Genomic DNA, 18,979 nt, shown 5'->3' on the forward strand with positions numbered 1-18,979 from the left:
ATGCAGATATATTTCAATAGAACATTATAATGAGATCACAAGATATTTAAAGATATTTAAATGAATACGATGGTGTCCAGCATTGAACTTCGTATATACTAGAATAAGTTATTTCCTTAAAAAGGCATGATGAGGAGCGGTACATATTTGAGAAAAGAACACCAATAGCGATTATGTACATGTTATTTTCATTTAGTATCATGATACAATAACTAATTAGTACTAATTAGTAAGTGACTATTAGTCATTATAAGAATATAATTATAGAGCTATTATATTGAATATAAGAGCTATTATTGAATATTTATAAACTTTTTCTTGAATCTATCTCGAAAAATTTTTTAAATAATTTTTTTTGAGAAGGCTTTATTAGAGCGAGATTTCTGCATTAGCTAATTAGAAAATTATAAAAATAGATATCCACATATAATATTCTTAAAGTTATACCGCTTCTACTCCTTCAAAATTCACTCCAGATCGCGAGTCTAAAAAATAAAAATGCCATAAAAGCGTTGTTTATGTAATAGATGTGATTGATTGTTTTCTTTGCATGTGCTTAAGAAATAATACATTATTCTCTTGCAAAATATATTATTTATATAAATGTGTTTTTGTATATTTTATTCTATATAACATACAAATATAATATATATGACATTTAATATATGATATTTATTATGTTTTGTATGTTTATCTTGAAAAAATCATATCATATGATAGAAATCGGTAATATATTTTATTTATAAACATAATACTTTTTTCCTTTCTTTACATATATTTTAATCTTTTTTATAAATCATGTCAGAGCATAAAATATATTTTTGATAATTGATAGATTAAATTTTATATATTCCATTTCTTGGCAATATTTCACAGTTATTTATTCAAATCAATATTAAATTGAAATAGAAACAAAATGAGTATAAAAAGTTGTCTTCTATCAATTCAATATGTTTGAAATGAGCTCAAAATTTATTTCTATTTAATTCATGGAATGACAAAGTGCAACTATCTTTAAAACCGAAAATAGATAGTTTCTTCCTTTATACCTTTTTATCTTTAATATATTAATTTAGAATTATTTTAAATTGTTGAAATTCCATGCTTTTAAAATCAGATGCAGCTTTAGCTTATTTGAAACATGATATATATTACAATTAGTCAAATAAAAATTGACAGCTTACAATCGCAAACATATATATAATACTTCAAATATATATATAAATATTGAATGTAAATAAAAAAATTATTACTTACAAGACTAATAGCGTGATAACAATATAAATAAAATGTTAATGTTCTTTGCCTATCAAAGCAACTTCACATATCTTGCATACTGTATCTTTAAATTGTGGATTATAGCTAGCACCGCACAATGGACATTTTACTTCCGGTTTTCCTTTGTAAATAGGTGTGAATGTGCTTGCACACAACGAAAATGGATTGTGTTCATCATATGCTAATTTATGCTCATCGACAGGATTCTTGTCACAAGACTGAAAAATAAATTAATTTTTTATTTATAGTTAATATTATATATTCATATAAATATCAATTTATAGTAAAAATAAAAATACCTGTAATAAAATTCGAATTTTTTGCGCAAGTTCAGGATTTGGTCCGAGCTCGAGTAATCTTCTCGCGAACGAAGCAGCGGTTTTGTAATTCTTCAATTTATAGAATAGATTCACAGCTACTTGAAGTGTGAGAATCTGATGTACAGGTTGCAGATTACAGTGTGTAAAATACGCCGCCATCTCGCAAATTCTCTTATGATCAGCTAATGTGGCTCTTGGTAGACTTTTACGTTCAGTTTCCATTTTCAAACCTAAGATATACTCGCGACAAATCTGAATCAATTGTTGAGCTTCCGCACTGTCCTGTTTAGTATCAACGACGAGCAATGGTACGCTTAGTAAGATTCCCTGTAGCTTCTCTATTGCTTTAGCAAATTTGCCATTGGTCGTCAATTGATAGCACATCTGAAGACGCTGAACTAATTCGGTAAGATGTAATCCTACTGCAGGTACACCAGTTTTTGATGTAGCATCCTTCCAATTGGTATCTTTCCAGTTTCTTTGTGGATATCCGTATAATGACGGTACACTAGGCAGACAAGCGTAGGATGTTCTAGAGCGGGCGTACATATTCAAAAACAAAGACTGATAAGGTCCGAATTCCACTACCCCGACTTGGTTGTTCAGTAATCTGAAAGCGGACTCAAATGATCCGGCCAATATGTGATCGATCGGTAACTTGGAGTTATTAATCCAATGCTGTGTCGGTGGAATTCCTTTAGTGGGTGGCGAATAATAACCGTCTTCGTTGGCAGTCGTTGCAGCCTCAAGTTCTGGTGGAAGATCGACGTCTTCAACATCCCATCCAGGATTCTCTTCGCCTTCCGGTGCGATTTCCGCGTCCACGAGTTCTTCATCATCTATACCGAGTTCCTCGTCGTTGCCCCAGCCTTCGGATGTCGCTGCACCGTCGTCCTCCAAAGCGAGAGCAGCGGCTACCTGAGTTCTGCTGCGAGACATCATCGCGCCCTCGAAGAAACCTTTAGAAACTGTCAACAGTGGCCAATTGTTTTCAGCTTGTTGAATAGGTACGGGTGGGCGAAGATATATAGCACCCTTCTCCAGTGCAGAAAGTTCCTCGCTCATCGACTCATACTGAGCGTCGTCCTCTTCGTTTGATATACCATGAATTTTTTCGGTGACATACGCTAATGATGCTTGTCCAGAGTTCTACAAAGAATTCAAATAGAAATTTATATAATTCATCTATTCATCTATTTAAAAAATACTTTTTTTCAAATAAATAAAATTAATAGTTATAATAGAAATATATTTACTCGCAAAATTTTGGCCCGCTCGTAAATGTCGCCAAGTAGCAAACTTCCTTGATATTGTCCGGATACGTCTTTTCGAATTTCCGCAATTTTTATCATCTTACGCAGTTTCTCTAGGTTGCCGGTTATGAGATAAAGGAAGGCTAACTTTTCAAAGTTCTTGGTCCTTTGATAGCACATTTCCACGACTTGATGATTGCCTTGCAGCAAAGCGGTTTGTGCCAAGCTTTCCCAGCACGATTTTTGATCGAGAGATCTCGCCGCTTCCAACGCAACTTCGATGTTACCACATTCAAGTGCGAGACCGAATCTCGTTTTCTCATCTTTTACAAAATGAAGCGCTACTTCTGGATATCCCTTCTGTTGCAGATATGCTATAATCGACTGTCCAACGAGATTCGCAGTGCGAACCATGTGTAAAACTTCTTCGTATTTTCTGTTAATCAGTGCCAATTTGAATTTATATTCCGTCGGATCTATTCGAAGGATTCTCGGTCTGCATTCTCGATCCAAACAGTAAACTTGATTCCCCTTCACTCTCGTGACATAGATCGGCAAGTCTAGCGTGCGGATGATACCATGATCGCCATTGCTGATCGCGTATTTAATATGGTTGCTAGTCGTGTAAATAAATACACCGGAATCATCCCAGGCGCCAGACTTTACTCTCGTGTTCTCGTGCACGGAACAGAGAGATTCTAATCGACGATTGCAAATGTTGACAGTGTGTTTGGCCAGCAAGGCGACGTGAGACATGTCGCTGGACCACACGACGTATCTACATTTTGCGATTTTCACTTCTGCCAAAGTTCTCTTCTGCTGTACGTCGAACAGCGTTACCTGTTCTGGATCGCGCAGAAGTAGCATGCCAGTGCCAGCATAAAATATTTCATCGCAGTTTGGAATTTGCACTTTCTTTGTGACCTCGTTCTTCAGATTCTTGATAACTAACTAGAAAAAATAAATATTTATCATTTAAAAACATATATTTTACAAACATATAGTAAGTGGAATTGTCATGTATAGGAAAAAAAAATTAATTAGAGAAGTGAAAAATAGTGCGAGAATAATCAGAATATATAATAAAAGCGCAATATTTTAATTAATTATCTTCTTAATTTAAATAAAATAATTAAATAACTTACTTTTGAAATAAAAATGTTAAGTAAAATATTTTAATTTACCGAATACGCTCTATCCAATACAGCGAATCGATTCCTGGCAACCCAGATGGCGGTAACACCGGACGCTCGTTTGGTATCAGCATCTGTGCTCGAATCCCCTTCGCGCGGTATCATGTACAAATCATAAGTGCTATTCTCGATATTTGAGGGTGATCTCGTGCACACTAGAACGCTGTTTTCCGCCTGATTGTACGACATACTGTAAGGCGGCGTTTTTCCTCCGCCGCGAATCTGCATCACCGATGTATCCTTGGACGTAGTGAAATCAAGCTTTCGAAGGAAACGGTCTTTCACGTAATATAGAAGATTTCCATAAACCGCGTACGCGGGACGTTCCCTCTCGAGTTTGAAGATGATCATTCCGGAATCGTGGCCCGCGGCGAAAAGATTCAGAGTCGGATGAGCAGCGAGAACCCAGAATCTCTCATGTTCCCGTCTAAATGTGTGTAGACACGTGCGTTTTGTCATATCCCAGACTCTGATGCTTTTATCCTCCGAATTAGAGAGAATGAGATCCTGTCTAGGGTGGAACAACACGCAGGATACGTTATTATAATGGCCGCGACACGTGTCCACTTCCCAAGCCTTAGCGTCGTTCATCCGCCACATCTTAATTTGTCGATCATCGGCTCCGGAGACGATCAAAGGTAACGTACCATGGAAGCACGCCCAATTTACGCCTCTATCGTGACCTTCTAGAACGTACTTCACCACTGCATCGGCCTGGCCGAATAAATCGGTTGCTCCGGGATTTTTCAGGTGATCCTCGAGACCTCCTGGACCTGGCGCTACATTCTTTTTGCGTAATCCTGCAATTACATTCAGTTATTAAAGCATTTTTCTTCGCGATTCTGAAAGTAATTATCACATACTATTTTGATTTTCTAATTATGTGTATATATGTGACATGATAATAACGAATATGTAAAATATATAATATATGTATAAATATAAGTTTTATATATGTAGGAATACGCGGGATATTATAGAAAAGTATCTTGGTTTATTAGAGCTTCTATTACAGAGGTATGATTCCTCGCAGATCTCGACCACGACTGCCTCTTTTCGGTTCGCAATTTCTATCCCGTCTTTTGGGTCTCATACGTGGCCCAATCAGTTCACGACACACTCGGCTATATCCAAAAGAACGATCAACCGTCGCGAACATTCGAGATCAAAACACGGAAACGAGGCATTACAATAATAAGGTCAGAGCGCAAACACAATTCGAAAATAACGATTTAACGCTATCGTGGCAAGTCCTTCCCTACAATCGGCCGTCCTGAGCTAATGTCTGTCCTCAGACATCTGCGATGTCCTCGTCTGTCATGGATTCATCGGCGTCATCTATCCAACGTTTAATATACTCGGCTGCAGTGGATGTCTCATAAGGCCCTTCATGTTCGCCGATCTTTTCAACAATATAGCGATCATTTCTTAATACTCTTTTGATTCGATACGGATCAAGATACTTAGGCGCGAATTTTAATCCAGGTCCAGCTTGTGTCCTTTTGATGGCAACGAGATCGCCAACAGTATAAGATGAGGCTGGTTTCCTTCGTCTATTAAATCCTCGGCGATTTTCTTACTGAATTTGGCGGATATTCTCCTTAGCTCGGTTTCGTAATTCATCCCGATCTTCTTGGAAAATACTGATTAATTCCCTCTCTATCAACTCACGAATAGAGGCATCGTTTTTCATTTTAATGTCTGCCCCAAAAAGTAAATTAAAGGGCGTCGTCCTGATACTTCTGTGTGGCGTAGCATTCAAATATTTCTGCGCTGTATCCAAGTACCTATGCCATTCTTCTGGTCGAGGAATAGATAATTTTGTCAATAACGAGATCACCATTCGATTAACTCTTTCAACTTGTCCGTTGCCTTTAGGAATACCCGTGGTAGTAAGAATATGCTGGATTCCCTCTATCTTACAATATTCCTGAAATTCGCTGGATGTGAATGCTGAACCGCGGTCTGATATTATTCTCCTGGGATTTCCAAAAATGCACGATTGTTTTCTTAAACACGTCAGTACCTCCGCAGCGTTAGTAGTTCTAACTGCGTAAAACCAAACAAATTTCGTAAATGCATCTACAATGGCTAATATATATCGATATCTCTTATGCGTTGAAGGAAGCGGTCCTAAGTGATCCAGATGGAACGTATCCAAGGGAGTCTCGCCCTTTCCAATGGGATGCAACAGCCCCTCCTTTTTACCATGCTTCCTTTCGGCCAGGATACATGGCACACAGTTACGAACCACTTTCTCGACTTTCGCTTTTAAATCTTGTAACCAATAGTCTCGTCTAATTATTTGCTCCGTCTTAGTCGTCGACAAATGTCCCTCGTCGTGTATCCGCTTGATGATCTGCGAATGCATCGATCGCGGCACCACCATTTGTTCTTCGCCGTCAATTAATTTAAATAAAAGCCCTGCTCTTGTCACAAATCCATCGGCCTTTCCAGCCTCGGCCAACCTAATTATTTCTCGCAGAAAGGCGTCCTCCTGTTGAGCTCTTCGAATTCGCGACGTCATACTATCTTCGCACTTATTCAACATACATACGGGTAACGGATTACTACTCAATGCGTTCACATGCGTCATTGCCCTCCCTGAACAATGTTCAATCGCATAATCAAATTCTTCCAATTGCAAGACCCATCTTGCTACTCGCACGCATAAATCTTTTTTATTCATGGTTAAGCTAAACGCTCTACAATCTGTCACAATTTTAAAAGATATTCCTATCAGATAAACGCGAAATTTCTTTAAGGATTTAATAATTGCAAGCACCTCGAGTTCATAACTACTATATTTCTCCTCCGCTGGAGTCGTATGACCGTTCGCGTAATAAACAGGATGCAATGAATTGTCAGTGTCACGCTGTAATAAAATTGCGCCATAACCGTGCTTCGAAGCATCGGTATGAAATTCGGTACTCGCACCTATTTTATGCAATTTTAGAACGGCTCTGCTCGCCAAGGCCGCCTTCAATTCGCCGAACGCATTCCTTTCCGCTTCTTCAAATTGAAATACAACATTTTTTTTCAATAAGTTCGTTAGAGGCCGCGCGATCGAAGAATAATTACGAATAAACTTCCGGAAATAGCCTGACAAGCCTAAGAAACTTTGAATCTGCTTAACGTTCTTTGGTTCCGGAAATCTCATAACCGCCTCCGTCTTGGCTTCCGACGGTCGCATACTACCCGACTCTACCATATGTCCCAGAAATTCCACCTTGGTCTTTAAAAATTGACATTTATTCCAATTGATTACCAACCCAAACTGACTTGCCGTACTAAAAACCCGATTGAATTTTCGTATAGCGTCCTCATAGTCTTCCGACGGTACGATCAAATCGTCCATATACATTAATACTGTCCCATCATTAATAAGGTCTCTAAAAACAGCGCTAACAAATCTTTGAAAGACCGCCGGCGAATTACACAAGCCAAACGGCATTCTCAAAAACGTACTGTCCATCAGGGACAATGAATGCTGTAAATCTCCGACTGCCCTCGTCCACTCCGACGTGGAAAAATCCGTTTTCAAGATCTAAAGTAGTAAATATTTTCGCATTCTGCAGACGACTTAACTGATCCTCAATTAAAGGTAACGGGTAACGATCCTTTACAATTTTCTGATTTAAACGTCGGTAGTCCACGCACAGTCGATACGCGCCATTCTTTTTTCGAACTAAAACCACGGGACTCGCGTATTCTGACAGCGACGGTCGTATTATACCCTCGCGCATCCATTCGTCTATCTGCCGTTTCACCACCTGTTTTTCTTGCTCGGAAAGTCTTCGCGCTCTTTGATATACGGGTTCGTCATCTTTAAGAATTAGCTTCATTTTAATATTTACATCGCGTACTTTATTCGGCTTATAATCCCGAATCATACGCTCTAACGCATCTCGGTGGCCATCGTTAAGGTGTATCATATCCAATTCGTCCGCCTCACATACATAATTAATTTGAAATATTTCTGGCAATTTGGGATCTCTTGGTTTCGAAATCGATAATTCTCCATTTCTCATTACAACTTTCACCGATCTTAGAAAATCAGCACCGATAATTAAATCGTGACGCATAAGCACATTGGAAACTACTCGAATTTTAATATGATAAACGTTGTCATCAATACAAATATTCGCGTCAAACTCACCCAAGGTTTCGTTGTCAACTGAACCTATGCCACGAAAATAAATTTTATTTCGCCTCAAAGTCGGAGCATCCAACGCATTATAACAATCCGCACGCATCAGACACAAATCGCTACCAGTATCGATCATCGCTGTCACACTACGATTATTAATGTTTACTTTTTTATAATATTTCTCATCGCAGTGTTCGCTTACCGCATAACTATCCTTTACGGCATTTCCCCTTTTAACAATAATTAGAAAAAACAATAGGCAATAGAGAGCATGGGAATTGAATTTGACTTAAAGTAAAGTAAATAATCAGAAATATAATTCATTAAAGTGATACAAAAAACTAAATAAATAAATAGGCGAACGTTTCTGGCTCTCGCTTTGAGCCTTCTTCAGCGCATTAATAAACGATACAAATCCAAAAATTACGCAATGTCGTGAAATCGGACAGAATTTGTTAAACTCCATGTTAGACTACCAGCCGTCAGTGGATCACGCATATCAAAACAGACCTGAGACGCATCGTTGGTGGGCTCACGTTATCCATATAAGGCTCCATGGTGGTTGAGCCAAAGAGTCTTCTATATAATATCTATTATCAAAATTCTGATCTGATAATGGTACCAATCATATCCTGAAAATGGTACAATATAAGTGTATGAAAGAAATTATTTAATTGCACTCAACTAAATCGCTCTAACGTTGATTTCTTTAACAAACTCACAGAGAGAGAATATTCAATAAAAACATTATAACGGATAAAGCAACAGTATCGTTCCCAAGTCGAACAGACAATGTGTGGAAACTCACAAAACATACTGTTTATATACAATTACATGACTTTTAAATTTTCGGAAGTTTATTTATTATGTCTTGATATAAGGCCGTTAGGTTATCTGTGTCTATCTGTAAATTCAAACCATTTTTTTGTCTTTTAATATGAAGCATTTCTGAAATCAGTCTTTTATTGTAGTATGGGATCTCCTCTAAAATTTTTACATCGTTCCAGCAAAATTCATGGTCAAAAAGAAGTCTGTGATTAGTGATCACAGAGTAATTAGTAACATTCCTGTTAATTTGTGATCTATGTTCAGAGACTCTGGTCTTCAGCATCCTAGAAGTCTGACCCACATAAGATGCATCACATTCAGAGCAATTGATCTTATAAACAACATTATTTTTACATTCGTTAGGGGTATTATCTTTGTGTGCCCTGATGAATTTTTTTAATTTGTTTAAACTAAAGTAAGATAATTTAATATTCATATTTTTTATGATGTTTCTAAATTGCTCTGTGACATTAGGCAAATACGGAATCGTGAAAAAAGAGGAAGCGTTCTCCAATGTCTTGTCATTAGTGTCGCCGTATTTATTAATCAAATATTTCAGACGTTGATTGAAGACGTCAAAAATCAATTTCAAAGGATAACCATTGTCCAGAAGAATTCTTATAACGAAATCCAAATTTTTGTTGTGGAATCTCGGATGTGATAAGGAGAATGCTCTGTCCACTAGGCCAATTATTGTGCCTTTCTTCTGGCAGAGTGGATGTTGTGAATTAAAATTTAGATATCTTCTTGAGAAAATAGACTTATGGAACCAGTCAAAAATTAAAAAATTGTTGTCCACTATAAGAGTCACGTCTAAGAAATTAATTTTCCGGTCAATTTCTACTTCAGAAGTGAATTGCAATCTGTCATGAAAAGAATTAAATGTTACAAGAGTCAATTCAATAGAATCAGAAGGAACTGTCAATAAAATATCATCTACATATCTAATATAAAAAAGAGGTGTAAATCTTAGAGTGTTCAGAGCTCTCTCCTCGAGATCTTGTAATACAATATCCGCTATTATGGGCGATAGAGGAAAACCCATGGGGGTTCCAAATGTTTGTTTGTATATTATGTTCTTAAACGTGAAGTATGTGGAGTGCAAAACCAATTTTACTGCATTTAAAAACTCAAATTCTGGCAGGTCACAATTGTTACGAAGGAAACACCATCTATTCGAGACACGTTCCAATGCGAGATCTATAGGAACATTAGTAAACAATGAAATCACGTCTAGTGAAACCAATTTCGTGTCGTTATCAATCTGAATATTCAATAACTTATTTACCAGATCGAGGCTGTTACTAATATGGCTAGAAGCTGTCGGGAAATTGTTATACATAATTCTATGCAAGAAGGTTTAGTTGAGTGCAATTAAATAATTTCTTTCATACACTTATATTGTACCATTTTCAGGATATGATTGGTACCATTATCAGATCAGAATTTTGATAATAGATATTATATAGAAGACTCTTTGGCTCAATCACCATGGAGCCTTATATGGATAACGTGAGCCCACCAACGATGCGTCTCAGGTCTGTTTTGATATGCGTGATCCACTGACGGCTGGTAGTCTAACATGGAGTTTAACAAATTCTGTCCGATTTCACGACATTGCGTAATTTTTGGATTTGTATCGTTTATTAATGCGCTGAAGAAGGCTCAAAACGAGAGCCAGAAACGTTCGCCTATTTATTTATTTAGTTTTTTGTATCACTTTAATGAATTATATTTCTGATTATTTACTTTACTTTAAGTCAAATTCAATTCCCATGCTCTCTATTGCCTATTGTTTTTTCTAATTATTGTTAATTTTAAAGAGAGCTTTTCTCAACATTTATTTCTCCTTTTGTCGCATCTCGCCGCGATATGACCGCGTCCACCGCAACACTTTACGCTCTCCTTAGTCGGACAGTCTGCACTCAGATGATCCTGCCCTCCACAATTATAGCATCGCCGCCGACTCCGCTCTCCTCCGTCGCTCCTCTGATATCTCGCCTCACCTCCATCACCTTTCCGATGCCTGACCTCTCCGAAAGACTTGATGACGGCGTCGCTATCTTGTTGCCTCTTCGACTGCGGGATTATTTTTTCGAATGCCTTTAACAGGGATGCTGTTGTGGTAAAGCCCTGAATTCGAGCCTGATCCTGCAAATTAGGATCCATTATACCATCAATGATATAATCGACAATATCCTCCTCTTCGATCGGCACTCGGTTAGCCAAAATGATTTTGTCGTGCATATATGCACTAAACGCCTCGCCCCTCTTCCAAATTCGTCTTTCAAACTCCCTTTTACGCGCAAGTTTATTCGGACGATGATTAAACATAGCTCCCATCGTTCGTAGAAGATCATCAATTGACATTTCAATGTGTTCGGGCTTGGAGCGAAACCATTCGGCCGCTTTATCCTTAAGTCTCGCGCCTATCAATATCCTCGTCACATCGTCTTGTAATTTATATGTCGTTGCGAGGAGCCGCACTTGCCTCTCCCATACTTCCCAGGAATCGCTCACACCGTTGAAATATCCCAGTAATTCGGCAATAGCCGTTATACTTGCTCGTGCCGTCGTTTCCGTTCGACCCGTCGCCGCTCCGTCGGTGTCCGCCCTCCGCTCGGCCGCTCCAAATCCTTCTCTTTCTCTCTCTCGCAGGAATTGCAACTCCCGTCGGGCCATCGCGAGCTCCCGCTCCAGGAGATCCTTTTCTCGCTTCACGATCTCCATCTCTCGTCGTGACACCTCTGCCTCATGTCCATTCACCACGGGCACAACCAAATCTCGCTCCTCACTACGCGGCGGATCATTTTGTTCGCGATTGGACTCGCGAAGCCACTCGCCCGCAGGATCTGCCTCCATCAGTCGACCTATCAAATCGTTCTCTGTTCCGGCTGTATTTAACCCGAAACTCTTAAGCTTCTCCTTCAGCTCCTGCACCGTGCACTCAGACGGGTTTTTTCTAGGACTCATCTTGCTCTTCCGTCGATTCACAGAGAACACGAGCTCACGTCTAACTTTTTTACACTCAGCGTAGCCGCGCTCAGCGTCACCGCGCACTCCACCAACGTCCGCTTCAACAATCCCGGCTGAGCCCCCAAAATCTCTGTAGGAATACGCGGGATATTATAGAAAAGTATCTTGGTTTATTAGAGCTTCTATTACAGAGGTATGATTCCTCGCAGATCTCGACCACGACTGCCTCTTTTCGGTTCGCAATTCCTACCCCGTCTTTTGGGTCTCATACGTGGCCCAATCAGTTAACGACACGCTCGGCTATATCCAAAAGAACGATCAACCGTCGCGAACATTCGAGATCAAAACACGGAAACGAGGCATTACAATAAGGTCAGAGCGCAAACACAATTCGAAAATAACGATTTAACGCTATCGTGGTAAGTCCTTCCCTACATATACAGGGTGAGCCATTTTAATTAACGCACGCAATTATTTCGGAAACAAAGCATTTTAGAGAAAAATGTTTCAGACAAAAGTTTTATGGTTTCGAGGGGGCCATAAGATGGTATCATTGGTTTGACCTTGAAGAGTTATTTGAAGGTCACATGAAGGTCACCTTCAATTTCTTAAATGGAACCTACTATTTGTCATTGCATATTCTTGTAGCTTATCTCGAGAGCTTTCCAAAACACTATAATTAAGTACCTTTTCGTTAAGTACTTTTTGAGTTATGAGGCTTGAAATAATTTCTTAATTTTACATAAACCGTAAAATATCTTGTAAAATATTCATTTTTCGATTATCTTACCTTAATACTTTTACGTACAAAATAATGAGAGGAATCAACTGGTGTAAAGAAAACACATAGTTGTTTTGAAGAAAAAATATATAATTTGCAATTAACAATTCCATATTTTTTCTTAAAAACAACTATGTGTTTTCTTTACACCAATTGATTCCTCTCATTATTTTGTACATAAAAGTATTAAGATAAGATAATCGAAAAATGAATATTTTACAAGATATTTTACGGTTTATGTAAAATTAAGAAATTATTTCAAGCCTCATAACTCAAAAAGTACTTAACGAAAAGGTACTTAATTATAGTGTTTTGGAAAGCTCTCGAGATAAGCTACAAGAAATATGCAAAAGCATATAGGGTGTCCCATTTAAAAAGTTAGAGGTGACTTTCACGTGACCTTGACAACACTCTTCAAGGTCATACTGATATCGCCATGTAATGCGTTACTTGAAACCTTACAACTTTTGTCTGAAATATTTTTGTCTGCCGCGCTCAGTTTTTGAGATATTCGGCTGATACGGGTGGTCTGCGACACCCTGTATATATGTGTGTGTATATATAGTGTATTTGTGTAAAAAATAATACAGGGTGTTCTAAAAAGGTATGTCAAAAATTTAAGGAGATATTCCTCACACCTGAAGGATGAAAAAATGTTATATGGACATAGGTGCGGAAATGCTTATTTCAAAAGTTATGTTGAAAATACTGTTAGCTGTATTACTTACACAAGGAAAAATTTAGGATTAATTATTGTAGACGACAATCGTTTAATTAGGCTTATTTACATTTGATTTTAATGTGACCTTGAGTATGTTACAATAAATGTTGAAAATGTTCACCATTTTCCTGAATACAAGCAGTGACACGTCGACGCATCGATTCACGGACACGTTCAAAAATGCCTGGTGTACAGCGGATTGTCTTGCAACCTGCAGTGATACGAAGATCTTGAATATCACGCACTGGTGTAGCATGTACGATTGTCTTTAAATGTCCCCACAAATAAAAGTCTATCGGATTGAGATCCGGGGAACGTGGAGGCCACAAAGTAAGTCCACCTCTTCCTATCCACCGATCACCGTAAGTTTGATTCAGAAAATCACGACTAATACGGCTGAAATGAGGAAGAGCTCCATCATGCATAAAGTACATGTTTTGTCTAATCATCAACGGAACATTTTTTATTGTAACATACTCAAGGTCACATTAAAACCAAATGTAAATAAGCCTAATTAAACGATTATCATCTACAATAATCCTAAATTTTTCCTTGTGTAAGTAATACAGCTAACAGTATTTTCAACATAATTCCTGAAATAAGCATTTCCGCACCTATGTCCATATAACATTTTTTCATCCTTCAGGTGTGAGGAATATCTCCTTAAATTTTTGACATACCTTTTTAGAACACACTGTATAATTATATATAATATTACAGAAATATAATATTATATGTACATATAAAGAAATAATTTGTTTTGCACGAACCAGAGATATCCCAAACTCGGACCGTTTGATCCAACGAAGCTGACACAATAATGTCTTCCGTAGGATGAAATTGCGCGCACATTACGTAGTGATTATGTCCAGTTAATACACAAATGCAAGTGCGACTTTGCCAGTTCCAGATTCGGATAGTCTGATCGTCCGAAGCGCTGAGAATCCAGGGATACTCTTGATGGAACACAGTAGTTCTGATGTAGTCCAGATGACCTAGCAAGGTGAAGATACATCTTCGTTGCTTGTAATTCCAAACCTTAATCTTGTAATCATCGCCGCCAGAAACGAACAGCGGTTGCTGATTGTGGAAACATATTCCTCGTACGGGTCCATCATGCTCGTCAAATTTGTCGAGCAGGGTGCACATACGGTAGTCCCATAATTGAATGACGCCATTGTGTAAACTGGAATTCATTTATAAAAAATTATAGCGTAATATTTTTTATGAATTAATTTAAACAATGTATAAAAAATTGCAATATTTTACGCAAAATACGATATAAATTAATAATTATGTTTAATTAATTAATATATAAACTCAATATTTAATAACTATATTGAATAATATTAAATAATTTTTTATAAACTCAATATTTAATAAATAAGTAAATATTTAATAAATTAAATAAATAAATAAATGTTTTATAAATGTTTTATAATTAAAAAAATTTATTTTATAAATTATCTAATCTATTTTATAAATTAATACATATTTTATAAATCTAAAGAATGTGTACATAAGATAAATTTATTGAATAGATATTTATTTATTTTATATATTATTTTCTTGATATTTTTTTAAATTAATATATTTCAAAATATTAAAATTGCAAAATTTCTTTTGTTCTTTTAGTGTGTTGCTTAATTCCTATAATCTTTTGTGCATGCAAATATCCTTTAATATCCTTTATTTCATGAATGATACGACTTATGAAATTGCTTGTATTGGATTGTGCGTTATAAGTATTATTCCTTTCAATTGCTATAAACTATATCAGGAATTTTACGAAAGGTCTGGATTGCGAAAATCGGCGGTTCGTGTAATTTTTTTCGTCTGGGCGGTTACAAAATGAAGGATAAATATAGAGGTCATTTGGAAACTGGATTTCGGGCCTACGCCTCTATACAGAGTGTCCTGATATTGCAATGAAACGAAAATAAACGAATTTAAAGATAAAGATTATCACATATAAAATGAGATTAATAAATTCCATCATTTCCAAATGAGTAAAATCCATTTTTAAAATAAATAATTTATATATATAATTATAACTTTTTAAAATGAAATTTAATGAATCTGGTGAATCTCGCACTTTTAACCACCTTGTGTGTTTTGTTTCTATTATCTTCGAAAAAAGGCGTGGTACATCCATTACTTAATCGAAATACCGAAAGTGTTTCGTATAATTGCTTTTGGTTCGACCTCCTACGGTAATCATTTTAAAATATGCATGAATATTAAATAACTGCCGCTCATACATATCTAACAAAGAGTTCAAACATGATTGCCAAATTCGTCATTAGTTCGATGTTAAACCAGTTTACAGAGTGATTTATTCCTATAAATTATAATAACCAATATTTCAAAAACATAAATTATATGTAAATAGTAATAATTTATATGTAAACATAATTTATATGTAAAACATAACTTATATGAAATTATATTATTACAATTAATATTGTGATAGATTTAACAAGTATATATTAAAATAAATTACACTTTCTACAATTAAATATATCGCTATCTTTTATCGTTTATAAAATACGTCAAAATATTGTTATTTATTTTTGTTTGTAGAAATATATTTTGAATAAATATATAATATATAATATGTATGTATAATTTATAATAAATAATATATATGTATGATATATAATATATAATATATATTTTAATAAATATCTTAATATATATTAATAATGGAAGATTAATTTATTCTTCTAAACTAGACGATTTTCGCTGATGCATCAAGATACGCGATAAAACTATCCGAAATTCGATCTATATGCGCTACATAATTTTGACGAATCTAACGAGATATATCCCCTCAGGACATTTCTGCGGAATCAGGTCGTCAGAAGCGGAGGTGTACGCGAGAGAGTGGGGCGTGAAATGTACGCCGTGTATATAGAGATCACATCATAACAGCATCTTGGTAGTTTGCCTCTCAATTGCATTAGACTTACAGGCCTTTGTCGATCTTCGACAATGGCATTGCTACGGTTCTTTTGCGCTATCATTGTAAGTATGTATTCGCATTAAAAAAAATAAATAAAAATAAAAAATTTCTATTTCAAAAAATATTTAATTTTTATTCTAATAAATTCGAAACTCATCAATTTTTCGCACATTATTTATTAAATAATGTGCGCGATCATTAATTATTAAATTGCAATAACTTGTATATTTATGTCAAATAAAATTACGTGTCTTTTTTATTGTTTAATTTTTCATAGATATAACATCAATGAATGCATTTGAATTAATTTTTTTATTGAAATATATTCATTGATATCAATGGAAATTTCTATCTAAAATATTCAATCTTTATTTTAATAAATCCGAAGTATCAATTCCCCTATTATTTATTACATAATTCATCAATCATTAATTAAAAAATTGCAGTAAATAATCTGTGTGTATTTATGTCAAGTGAAGTAACACATGTCTCTCATTCCATTTTTTTAACTTTTTGTAGGTATAATATTAATGAGAAGGCATTGCATTTGCATTTTAATACAAAATTTCTGTTTTAAAATATTCAATTTTTATTTTATCATTATTTTAATAAATCTGAGTCATCAATTTCTCTATTATTTATCACATAATTCATTAGCTATGCATTGCAAAAGTGCAATGAATAATCTGCGTATTTATGTCAAATAAAATCACATACGTCTTTTTTTTTATTTTATCTTTCTTTTTTAGCTTTTTATAGGTATAACATCAGTGAGAACGTATTCTGTTTCATACGATGGCATTCACCTGGCATTTTCTAACACTCCAAGATTGATATATACAGAATCTGAGTCTAATCCCGCTTTCAGTGGATATTCCTATACAACTCAGGATTTGAATGGTGGCGAAAGTAATGTTGTTTTTACAACTGGTGCTGATTCCCTGAGCAGGTTGCAGCATGAAATGGATTCAATGAGACTGTCGGAAAATAATATATCGGAAAAAACCCAAAAGAATTTAATGTCTTCAGAACAACAATCTAAATCCGAAGAAACGAGTATGAATGAACAAGAAGATTTCAATTCAAATGTTAAAAATCTCAGGGAAGAAAAGGATTTATCAAAGAACTTTGAGGCAGAAGATAATTTTGTTGAACATCAAACACCTTCTCAGCAAATCTCCTTCGTACGTTTACCTTATCCTGCATTTAGAACAAATTTACTGAACTTTCCAAGATATCACATTTCATCAAATATAATACAGAGTTATTATCCTCATGATCCTCTCTATTCCCAGTTAAGACTACCTTTGCATAATTTTAATCTTTACAATCCCTCTACGCCATTATTTTATCGAGCAGCGATAACGATTCCTAGTAATAATACCAAACATATGTCAACAGCTGTTCAAAATACAAAAGTATCTCTAGAATCAAGTGATATTAAAAGTTTGCAAACTAATACTACTGCCTCTGAATCCAGCTCTATAGAGTCCAGTATAATAAGTTCAAGGTCTGATCTGGAATCGACAACAAATGCAGTTGATAAAATGTTAAATAAATCTGCAACCTCTGTAGATAAATTGGAATTCATGACTACATCAAAGAAAATAGAAGAGGAAATTACAAGTAATAATCCTATAGAACCTGCAGTAACATTTGACAGTTCTGTTGAACAAACTACAGAGGACAAAACAAGTACTACTGGCTTTGAAAATACAGAAATAAGTCCTTCGATGCAGAAATCAACTATTACAACATCTACAAATACATGAAAATATCAACAATTAAAATATTTTATATTTTTCCTTTTGACAATCACATTAATAATGATAGTATTTCAAAAATGTAACAAAAAATGTAACAAAGTTTACTGCAATTTTATACCTGTTACTTGAATTATATTAAAATAAAAATCGTTTGACATTTACATAAATTATGATTTATTTTAACATAATGAAAATATTTTCTAATTAAAAAAATATAATCTTTTTTATAAAATTATCTATGTTGAAATTAAAGTACTGTGCAGTAAATAAAAGGTTATGTCAATGTCAACATGTATTTAAAAATCATATGTCACATTCAAAAATATTCATCCACTAATGTTCTAACGTAGTGAACAATTTAAATTTTTGCAAAAATTTGTGCAAAATATTTTAACGTTGAAATGTTACGTTGGAATGATCAATAAGATGGATTAAAAAACGGATTCTGCAACCTTACCTCGCAAGCACCCAAGGACGTTTCGGATGAAAGGACAATCCTTTCACTCGCGCAGACTTTGTTTCGAATTTCGTTAACATTTTGACTTAATTTTATCTGAGACGTCGTTTAATCAGTTCAACATCACCCTCTCGAAATCTCTCAAACTTTTGACACACGATGGGAGACACGTCACGTATATCTCACCACGAACTACAATTGACGCGGATGCGCATGACTTCTTTCCAGTGAGATTCTAGTTACCAAATTAATTTTCTGAAAAGTTACCGGAGCAGCTGATTGGCTGTCCAA

The 18,979-nt window shown here is 35.5% G+C and overlaps 3 protein-coding genes across 3 annotated transcripts; 1 reads left to right on the top strand and 2 right to left on the bottom strand.

The window, feature by feature from the left end:
* Positions 1–165: 165 nt before the first annotated feature.
* Alphacop (coatomer subunit alpha) lies at positions 166–18,888 on the bottom strand. The gene is made up of 7 exons (XM_083078976.1): positions 18,689–18,888; positions 14,271–14,686; positions 4,036–4,844; positions 2,855–3,802; positions 1,578–2,747; positions 1,258–1,496; positions 166–485 (listed from the first exon to the last, which is right to left on the bottom strand). Exons 1-6 carry the CDS (start codon positions 18,766–18,768, stop codon positions 1,293–1,295), a joined length of 3,627 nt encoding a protein of 1,208 aa, XP_082935102.1. The 5' UTR covers positions 18,769–18,888; the 3' UTR covers positions 166–485; positions 1,258–1,292.
* Positions 13,558–14,257, bottom strand: LOC145959814 (uncharacterized). Its single transcript, XM_083078979.1, has 2 exons — positions 14,115–14,257; positions 13,558–13,896 (listed from the first exon to the last, which is right to left on the bottom strand). Exons 1-2 carry the CDS (start codon positions 14,129–14,131, stop codon positions 13,596–13,598), a joined length of 318 nt encoding a protein of 105 aa, XP_082935105.1. The 5' UTR covers positions 14,132–14,257; the 3' UTR covers positions 13,558–13,595.
* Positions 16,413–18,341, top strand: LOC145959813 (uncharacterized). The gene is made up of 2 exons (XM_083078978.1): positions 16,413–16,527; positions 17,215–18,341. Exons 1-2 carry the CDS (start codon positions 16,495–16,497, stop codon positions 18,235–18,237), a joined length of 1,056 nt encoding a protein of 351 aa, XP_082935104.1. The 5' UTR covers positions 16,413–16,494; the 3' UTR covers positions 18,238–18,341.
* Positions 18,889–18,979: the final 91 nt, after the last annotated feature.

This window comes from Camponotus vicinus, unplaced genomic scaffold (genome assembly GCF_025532165.1).
Source record: "Camponotus vicinus isolate PSW18456_S1 unplaced genomic scaffold, iyCamVici1.0 SCAF_1, whole genome shotgun sequence".
Classification (NCBI taxonomy): domain Eukaryota; kingdom Metazoa; phylum Arthropoda; class Insecta; order Hymenoptera; family Formicidae; genus Camponotus; species Camponotus vicinus.